The sequence below is a fragment of the Cornus florida genome, unplaced genomic scaffold (assembly GCF_030987335.1).
Source record: "Cornus florida cultivar Cherokee Brave unplaced genomic scaffold, ASM3098733v1 CherokeeBrave_3.0.0_Hap2_Chr05, whole genome shotgun sequence".
NCBI lineage: Eukaryota > Viridiplantae > Streptophyta > Magnoliopsida > Cornales > Cornaceae > Cornus > Cornus florida.
In genome coordinates, this window is record NW_026775575.1 from 56,224,840 (window position 1) to 56,236,227 (window position 11,388).

At 33.9% G+C, this 11,388-nt stretch overlaps 1 protein-coding gene across 1 annotated transcript; it reads right to left on the bottom strand.

Moving 5' to 3' along the window:
• Positions 1–10,441: 10,441 nt before the first annotated feature.
• LOC132309304 (uncharacterized) lies at positions 10,442–11,101 on the bottom strand. The gene has a single exon (XM_059807620.1). It carries the CDS (start codon positions 11,099–11,101, stop codon positions 10,442–10,444), a length of 660 nt encoding a protein of 219 aa, XP_059663603.1.
• Positions 11,102–11,388: the final 287 nt, after the last annotated feature.

Genomic DNA, 11,388 nt, shown 5'->3' on the forward strand with positions numbered 1-11,388 from the left:
GGACTCCATCATGCATGTGAATAGGTTAAATAATCATATTATTATCCATTAAATTGCTAAAACAACTTCAGAAGATTGTTTAATATTTCAGCAATTTAAATCCAAGTATTAACCATATAGTTGCAGAAAACGATTTAATAATTCAGCAACTATCCTCCTAAGCATGCATAGATCAAAATTAATAATTAAATGACCTTGTCATGCACTTGAATGCATTCTAAAACAAGTTTTATAAACATATAATATTCCATCAAATTGCTGAAATTTAATTCAACAATTAATTTATCTTCCATTTGTTAACAACATAGGGAGTGTCCTAATTTTTACACTGTTTGTCCCGACAATTTAGAATTAAACCCTAATCAATTTAAGGTCCTAAGAATACCCAAATTCAGCCTTCTAAACTCTCTGTGGAACCCCAGACCCAACAGATTTAAAACCCATGCTCCAATAGTAAGCACAGTACGTAGAAAATTAAAAAAAAAATTAAAACAAATCATAAATTAAAAAGGGAGCCTGCTCCAAAATTTGGAGCAAGCTCTTTTTAGAGCATGGAGCCGGCTCTAAACATCATAGAGCCGGCTCTTTTAGATGGGGGAGCCGGCTCCTTCCATTGTGGAGCCGGCTCTTTCCTCTTTGAGAGCCTACCGTCCGTCTATTCTTCGTTTCAGTCTGTTTGCTCTGTCTCTGGACCATCCCTACCATTCTGTTGATTTCTAAAACTCATCTTAAGAGTCTTATTTGAGTCTAGAAGCATCCCCAAGGTTGTTTACAATAACCGGGATCAATTACAGAGGTTAGATTTAGCCATTAAACTAGCATGTTTACAATACGAAACTTAAGCTAACTTGCACCGTCCATTCCATTCTAACTCCTCTGTTCCTCTTTACCCCTGAACCTAAAGATCTTATATCATCATAGTAACATCCCCATGATTTATTTACAGAGGTTAAAGGCAATTACAGAGACTAAAATTGCTTAACAACATAACATGCTTAAAAGAGAAAACTGATCAAGGCTTGAAACAAACTTGCACGCATTATACCATAATCAAATTTAACACGTAAAGATCATCAATATATTATATAGCAAGCATGTAAGTTCCGATTTAAAAATTAATTAAACCCTAGAAATTATCTAGGTGCACAGAACACAAGCCAGAGGGAAGGAGAAGAGAAGAACTTGCCTGTGATTTCAGTAATGAAATCTCGGCGTCTGCTAGCTTCCTTCAAGCCTCCTATGGGTTTGACTTAATCCACCACAACCCTCCCTTGATCCTCTCTATTCTTCTCCTTGGTAGCTCTTATGATTTCCTCTGTTCTCTCAACTCTCTCTTTGTTCAGTTTTATTTCCACTGTGCCGTAAATAAGGTTCTCCCAACCCTCAGTAAAAACTCATACACGTATATATATAGGCACTTAGAAAACCCTAATTAAACTAGAGCTAAGGCAAAAACCCTAATCAAACTAGAGTCAGTCGATAAAATCATAATCATATACATATATAACAGATACCTATATGACGTCCCAATAAAACCCTAATCTTAAATAAAGAAAAGAAAACAAATAATTAAATTAAAATAATAAATTAAAGAATTAAAACTACATCATTTAAATCAACTTACCAAATAAACCAATTCAATTAAATCAAATAACCAATTAAATTACACAATTAAATCAAATAATGAAAGAAAACAATTAAACACCCAAGCAACTAGTCACATAAAAATGAAATGAAAATAATTAAATTCCAGTTTTATCCTTGTTAAAACTAGGGGTATTACACCTTTTCCATGGATCTCCATCTTCTTGGTAATGGTCTTGCCTTTAGGAATCACTCATAAGCCTCCATGAATGACCTTAGAAAATTAGGCTTGTGGGAGCCTCCATTAGATGAGAACACTAACCCTAATTTTTTAGAGAGAGAAAATTTATTCCTTTTTCCTTCTTCCAAAAAAACCCTCCAAAATATACATAGACCATGTATATTTATAGGCAACATAAAAATAAAGAAAAAGAAACGATAAATCCTTCTCAATCTCTAATTCACATGTCTCAAATCTAATATGATTCCAATATCAAGTTGGGCTATGAGTGAGAATCCATTGGACCTATTATTTTATTGGCTACAATGAATTAATAATTGGCCCGGTCCATGGACCCAATTCAATTAATTCATAAATTAATTTCTACTCCACTAAAAGAAATTAATTGAACTCCAATTAAATAATAAATAACCTCTAAGTCAATATTGCACTTTGACCCCTCTATGTATAATTTGTTATCGGATAAATAAAGCCATCAATCCGACTACTTAATTACTATATTTATTTTGGTACCATTGATTATTTCTGCCTCGATCACAATAAAATATTTGTTTGACAAAAATAATAATTTAAATAAATATATATATAATAAATCATTTTGTCTAAAAACATACGAAGGCCTTCGAATTTACTTTGTGATCAACCATAATCAATACAAAATAAATACAAATAACAATGATGCAAATATTGAAAATATAACTCTCTAACTATTAATTACATAACTACCCAAAGTGTCGGTCTAAGGATCCCGAAGAATCCGCCGAACAAATCAAAGTAATTATTAATTAATAAAAGAGTCTATAATTTTCTCATGCTTAAGAGTCAAATGCCATGACGGTGATAGGGAGTAATTGCATACGACGGCTCTCGCAATATATCTCAACCTAACGCGGATCCAGTTCAAATCTTAATTAATTATGAGTCCATCCATAATTACCGACTATGAACCATTTATGATTATTATTTCTATGCATTGATTGCCATCACATACATATATATAAATATCTCTTGTAATCAAATGGACACTATCAATTCTATAATGAATCGAAATATAATACATTGAATTCACCAATTGTATAAAACATAAATATTTCAGAAACGTCAGGAACATATGTCACTTTAATCCAAACAGGAATTTGTTATGTCAGGGCATATAAATCCCAACAGCTCCCACTTGCCCTCATAGCCAATTCAAATTGCACCTAACTCCAATGTTATCCAGATGATGATCAAAATTATTGATCAATGACACTTTTGATAATGGATCAACAAAGTTGTGTTCCAATGCAATGTTCTAGCTATAAGTACATTTTCTTGCCGGACAATATCATGTAGAACATGATACTTCCTCTCAGTATATCTTGTTCCTCTATAGAACCTTGGGTCATTGGTTTGGACTACTTCTGCACTATTGTCAATCATAGCTCAATAGGCAGGCTAGTATACTCCACAACCTCAAAATCAGTGAGATCAAACCAATAGACTTCATTTGCCGCCTTTAAGGCTATAATATATTCCACCTGCAGGTTTGAGCCAGCAGTTGAAATCTGCTTAACAATCTACCAACTGATTTCCCTTTCATTAAGTGAACATACACTAAGTCATGAACCTCATAGTATCTACTTCTGATTGAAAATCAGAATTAGCATACCTGACTAAGACCATATCATCACATCCATAAATAAGTATGATATCATTGGTTCTCCTTATGTACTTAATGATATTTTTCACAACAGACCAGTTATCAAGTCTAGAATTGGACTGATATCTACTGACTATCCCTACTATGTAGCGGATGTCCTGTTTGGTATAGACCATGGCATATATGAGACTCCCATATGCCAAAGCATATAGTTCCAGTCTCATTTGCTCAATCTCCTCTGCTAGTCTTGGAAAACTACTTACTAGAGAGAGCAATCCATATTAATAAAGTACGAACTCATTCTTTGAGTTATACATACCAAACCTGGTCAAAACTTTATCAATGTAGGATTATTAAGATAAGCCTATTTTCCTTTTAACCCGATCTTGCAAAAGCTTGATCCTAGGAATATAGCTTACATCTTGAAAAAACCTTCATTTAAAAGTAATTGAACAACTACATCTTTATTGATGACAAACCTTCCACATCATTCTATATGAGTAGGATGTCATCAATATATATAAAATCAGAAAGATAATGACATTCCCTTGTACACTCATAATTTATTCACTAAGAAATCTTCTGGTATCTTTTTGTAGATTAACTTGCCTTCCATAGGAATCACCCGACTAGAAAGTTCTACAAGATCCCAGAATTTATTAGAATACATAGATTCCAACTCTGATTTCATAGTAACTTGCCAAAACGATCTGTATCCATATCAGTTCACGCTTCCGTGTAGCTTACTGGGTCCAACTCATGTTTAACAGGGATGTCCATAACGGTCTCACCTAAAAACATGATTATGTCGGATTAGATAATTATCCTCCCACTACATCAATGTACCGATGAAGGAATCTGTGTACTACACGATGCTGACGCATTAATAGAGAATCATCTATAATTCTAAATCTCTATACTAAGTGTGTTCATATGTGGTACATCTGGTACTCATACCATATTCTCTAACACTATGCTACTAGGTATGTGATTCATAATATGATTCTCCTATAGATAAACAGTGAGTGTAAACAATCAACTTTTATCATTGAGATCATAAAATAATCCGTCCTAGTGACTTTTAGAGTAGCTATCAAATCTATCATGCGTATAATCTGTTTCCAATTTACTTGTCCATATCAAGCACACATGTGCAAGACTACCCCATATACGCATGTGATTCAAACTAAGATTTAGTAAAAAACACAGCTCAACGGTATCCTTGAGACAGACTAAGATGTAATGCAGTTCATAATGCGCATCGATGTCTTTAACGCTAAACTCTTAAATGAAAGAGATAATGTGGCATAACTGATCATAGATCTAACCATATTAAGTGGAATTCTGTTATTCCTATTTGACACCTAAATGCATTTAGCGTCAATGGCGGAAAACTGGTACACAACACCCTCATTGACCATATAGTCTTTGCACTATCCTAAGAAATACTCATATCCTCGATCAGATCGAAATGTCTTGATAAGTTTACCTAATATGTGCTCCACATTAGTCTTGACTTTCTCAGAATATACCAAGAGTTTAAGACTTGTGTTGTATCAGATAAACTTATCCAAAACGTGAGTAATCTTGCTTGTATGTTCATAAGACCACACGTGTCAGTGTGTACCGACTCCAATTGTCCTTTATGTCTATTTCATCTGGCTGATTAAGCCCTAAGAGTTATCTATCCTTCAAAACAGGGTTCACAAGTTTGGTTTAGGCTCCTCTGCCTCACTAGGTAATTAACCTTCTTTGACCAATCTTTGAATCTCATTTTGACTGATTACAACCCAAAAATAGTCGCTAAAAATACAATGAGTCAGGAATAACAATTTTTCTCTTAACATTCAATCTAGAAGATGCAACATTAGTTTCTACATCCTGCAAATCTTAAGAGTTTGTGATTATAGTATATTAACCATCTTTCAATGCACCAGAAGCAATCGCATATCTATTCAATTTTATAAAACCAGTTTTACTAAATAACAACACATGTTTTATAAACCACAAGTGAAACAAGAATTAGATAGCATCTAACTTCTGTGTATAAAGATAGTTCTCTAATACTAATATCCTCATACTCTCTAATTTCAGATGTAATACTCCCACTGACTTAGCTACAACCTTGTCATCGGGTCAAGTACAAATATATTTCATATCATCGAGGCTTCTGGATTCCTGAAATCCTTGCAACGAATTGCAAACATGTTTAGTGGCTCTAGAATCTATCCATCAGGAATTAATAGATACAACCACATAACATGGCTCAATGATTAAATATATATTTTCCTATGCCACGTCATTGCTTAGACAATTCATCCTTGAGTGTCATAGTTAGCGGCAAAAGAAACAATTTCCTTCGCCCTCAACATGCACTGCCTTATTCCCTTTAATCTTTTAGATACCCATGTTTTGTGCAAGCCTAATCCTATTATCATCCTTCTTCTTTGCTTTGCCCGTCCACTTGGGCCTAGAAGAAGATGATATAGACTAGGTTAGATTGATAAGAACGCCTATACTCTTGATTATCCCTTCATCTGTTACCAATTCTATAAGAATATCAGCAAGTGTGAACTCAAACTGATTCCTTATTTAGTTCACTCTAACAGAGTCGAACGAGTTTGGTAACAAGGCAATAATCATGTCAACTTGAAACTTACCACCAAGTCAACCCTATTGATCTCCAGTTAATTTTTAAATAATAAACAATCATTTTCCAAAATTCGATTTCATACTGGAGTTCCTTAGGCTATCTTGATGCTATTCAAGTCTAACATAGTACTTTGGCATACTCTCTATCTAATATCACCAAAACATCTTATTGACATTTAACATGATGTTTGTAGAAAATAAAATAATGTAAATGTTAGCTTTGGAGCGTATTCGAGGTAATCTCTAGAATATTGCACCAAGTCATCTCATTTGCCTTATTTCACTTGTTCAAAGCATTAATGTTCTCTTGGGTATCTTAAAGTAAAAAGAATTAGATTTAGGAGTAGTAAATACATTTGTAACCTTACGTTGTGAATAAAATTTCTAAGTTCCTTTTTCCAGTCAATATTAATGAGGTCCAGTTACATTGAATATGTAAGCAAGCAAATAAACTAGATTAGACATAATTGATCTGAATATAAATGCATTCATACAATATGCAAGGTGAATTATTAATACTGTCATGCATATTTAAAATTAAAATGAGTTTGTTAACCACATAATATAATAAATCTCAATCGAACAAGAGATCATTATCATTATTGGTGAACAATCGCTTTTAATTAATTCGGGTCCCTCAACTCTGTAGCATAATAAATCAACCAATTAATATGTCAATAACATCTCCTGTTGGAGGAGTTCATTATTACTATTGTTGAGATTCATTTACTATTAGGCGAGCACTTCCATTAAAATAGTATGTGGGTCCCTTAACCACTGCATGAAAAATCGGATAACCAATATACCAATAACTTATTCGGTTGGCAAAGTTCATTACTGCTATTGGCGGGTAGAACCCATCATCTCCATATCTCTTAAGACAATGCCTTGTCTATCTATATGAAATGATTCCCGATTATGTTTAGCCTTTCTAAAATCACCTAGTGTAGACTACTCCGTTGGGGAGCTAACACTATTGATTTTAGATTGAGTGTATAACGTTATTAATGCTCTAATGAAAAATAAAACATTTAAATATCTTGTCATTATAATCTAGACTCTTTAAATCATGCTTAGGGCCTTATTTTTAAAGATCTAATTATAATGAACATTTAATATTATTATTTTCATGAGACAACCATTCTTGTAATATTAAGACTCTTCAAATCATGCGTGGGGCCTTATTTTTGAAGATCTAATTACAATGGTGTTAATAACGAAGGCCATGGGGCAATGTATAAAAATCCCTACTCCCACTCAATTTTTAATCATTCATAATTAGGGTTTTAATTTTATTCATTTACATGATATAATGCATGCAAAACGTCTTGATTTTAATCCAATTAAATTTAGAAAATTATTGGACTTTTAAATGATTCACTAATATTTAATTGGAGGCACACTTTAAAAATAATTTACAAAAATAATTTTTTTCGTTTCCCAATAAGTGCCCTCAAATTAATTAGTAATCAAATCCAATTAATTTTCATAATTTAATTAATATAAGTCAAGTAATTTAATTAAATATCATGGATCCAATGCATGAACAATAATAATAAACAATTAATTATTCCATGCATCAGTTAAATAAATAAATGACAGACAGAAACAAATTAAATGGCCAATGGATTTAGCTTTTAACATTTAATTGCTCTAATCATTGCGTGAGGATCTTCTATCAGCTTGCAAACACCTACAAGAAATGATACAGCGCGTGCCACGCGCCGGCACGCGTTCGTGTGAGGTACTTGCTTGGCCTGGCGCGTGCTCCTCACGCGCTAGTAAGCAGCTGATCTGGCGCGTGTTCCACACGCGCCAGTTGCATGGAAGGTGCGCTGCACCTGATTCCTCTCTCCAATCCAACCGTTGTGAATCCGTGCGCACGATACTAAGGTGTACCTTACCGCACTTGATCCTCCTAAATCCCTTCGGCTCTGCAGTCGCTGCCGACGGCCCTCCGGTCGCCGGGAAGTCGTCGGAAAACTGCCGAAAATAATTAAAAATTCTAGAAAAATTAAATTTAAGCCCAAAAAATTCCAGAAAAATTCCAAAAAATTCTGGAAAAATTCCAGAAAATTCTTGAAGCCTAATTTAATCCTCTTGGACCTTCTTGAAGCTTCATAACATCCTTTTATGAAAATTACATGGCTTTAAAAATATTTACAATTTGAAATACAATGGAAAAAATTAAATTACATTATTGAACTTTCAAACGGCTAAATCAAAGCCTTAATTACATTCATCCAAAGATAAAATTACATTCAATTGACCTACAAGCTTCATCCATGGCCCAAACACATATCATCATCCATTCACAATTATACATACATCATCATGTATCAATATATTAAATCATACATCAATATATATATATAATTTGGATCCATGATGATGATTTTCGTAAAAAAACATGATCTCTAGTAATGAATCAAACCATGCTCTGATACCACTGTAGGGAAACGTGCTAGTTTTAAAAACTTTTTGAGGGATTTAAATTCATAGATCTTGATTCATCACATAGAGACAAGTTTTATGCAAAAATAAAACATGATGTATCATTCAATTAAAAGATTGAATACTTACATCAAGGTTTGAGTAAACCTTAGATCTCTCCTCTAAAGTGAATGTTCTCACTTATTGTAGATCCTTTTTGCTAGACACATTTTCCATGGATCTCTATCTTTTTAGTAATGGTCTTACTTTTAGGAATCACTCATAAGCCTCCATGAATGACCTTGGAAAACTAGGCTTGTGGGAGCCTCCATTAGATGAGAACACTAACCCTAATTTTTTAGAGAGAGAAAATTTATTCCTTTTTCCTTCTTCCAAAAAAACTCCCCAAAATATACATAGACCATGTATATTTATAGGCAATATAAAAATAAAGAAAAGAAAACAACAAATCTTTCTCAATCTCTAATTCACATGTCTCAAATCTAATATGATTCCAATATCAAGTTGGGCTATGAGTGAGAATCCATTGGGCCTATTATTTTATTGGCTACAATGAATTAATAATTGGCCCGGTCCATGGACCCAATTCAATTAATTCATAAATTAATTTCTACTCCACTAAAAGAAATTAATTGAATTCCAATTAAATAATAAATAACATCTAAGTCAATATTGCACTTTGACCCCTCTATGCATAATTTGTTATCGGATAAATAAAGCCATCAATCCAACTACTTAATTAATATATTTATTTTGGTACCATTGATTATTTCTGACTCGATCACAATAAAACATTTGTTTGACAAAAATAATAATTTAAATAAATAAATATATAATAAATCATTTTATCTAAAAACATACGAAGGCCTTCGAATTTACTTTGTGATCAATCATAATCAATACAAAATAAATACAAGTAACAATGATGCAAATATTGAAAATATAACCCTTTAACTATTAATTACATAACTACCCAAAGTGTCGGTCTAAGGATCCCGAAGAATCCGCTGAACAAATCAAAGTAATTATTAATTAATAAAAGAATCTATAATTTTCTCATACTTAAGAGTCAAATGACATGACGGTGATAGGGAGCAATTGCATACGACGGCTCTCGCAATATATCTCAACCTAACGCGAATCCAGTTCAAATCTTAATTAATTATGAGTCCATCCATAATTACCGATTATGAACCATTTATGATTACTATTTATATGTATTGATTGTCATTACATACATATATATAAATATCTCTTGTAATCAAATGGACACTATCAATTTTATAATGAATTGAAATATAATATATTGAATTCACCAATTGTATAAAATATAAATATTTCAAAAACGTTAGGAACATATATCACTTTAATTCAAATAAAAATTTACTATGTCAAGGCATATAAATCCCAATATTTATATGTATGTAAAAAACAACAATAATATCATAATATCATACCTGCTTATAATGTCAAATTTAAGTTACATCGTACTAATCACCCCAAATTAAAATTTCTGGCTACCCCTGGTACATCAAGCTAGCTACCGTCTCTTCAACACTTGGCGCAATATAATAGGGCACATGACTAGGTCAATTTCTAGTGCCATCTATCATTTCTAAATAACAGCAACCGTTGCTATCACAACTTTACTCTTTTTCAGTAAAATATTCTGTCATAATAGGAACTGTTGCTATCACAGATTGACTCTTTAAACCATGTAGTTGATATAGATGAGAATTGGTGTTCTGCTTGTAGTTATCATATATAGTTCCCAAACGTATCCACAAATACAACATAAAATTCTTTCAAGCCCCAAAAGGAGTCATGACTCAAGCATGAAAGTGTCACCATCTTCATCAACCGTAGCATCACTCTCCCTTTGCACCAACGGGCTTGACCGAGTCCTCACTATTTCCAGCCGCTGCCAAACCACTCCCAATCTGCCCATTAACCGACCAAGAAGAAGAAGACGACCGTATCCTTGTCTGAACATACCCATTCCTTAACATTGCATCATGAAATCCGCCCTCCTGATCCCCCAAACTCACCGCATACCTCTTCAACTTCTTCGGATTTTGCTCCGCCGGTAACTTGTACCGACACAAGGGACACGAATTGCTCCTACGAAGCCACGGAACGATACAATCTGAATGAAAAACATGCTTACACGGCAATTGATTCACCCCTGAATAAAATTCGAAGTCATCCATACAGATTGAGCAGGATCCATGGCAAGAATTGGATGAAGAAACACAGAAAAATTTGAGGATGGGTAGCCAATTGATGAATGATTTTGATGTAGGAGAGGAGCGGCTGCCTTGGTGTTCGTGGTGTTGATCGGCGGTAAGGTCGATGATGGAGTTGAAGAGTTCTTCGTTGTCGAAGTCGATGTAGTCGGAGGTGCGGAGTTGGTGGGTTTGGGTAGGATTTGGAGAATGAGAACCGTGTCTTGAGATAGAATCACGATATATTTGTATATGTGGAGTGGGGTTTGGTCCGGTGGTGGTGGCATCGCCGCCGGTCGACATGTTGCATTGCCGCGAGCTTGGAACAGTGCGCCTGTGTATGAGAGAGCGAAAAATAATGCTACGAACTCCTGGTCTAATTTTGAATCTTAGTGGACTGGTTTACGGTGATAACCACTTTCTATGGTACTAGTAGTAAACGAGGGTTGCGTCAACCTTACGTTCCAAAAAAGTGGGATCCACATTTAAAGGCTTCAAAGATAAGCCTCATACCTTCTTGGCGTGGGGAGATAGGCTACATTAGGAACTTACATTGAAAGCTTCTATTTTTGTCCATACATATCTCTCTC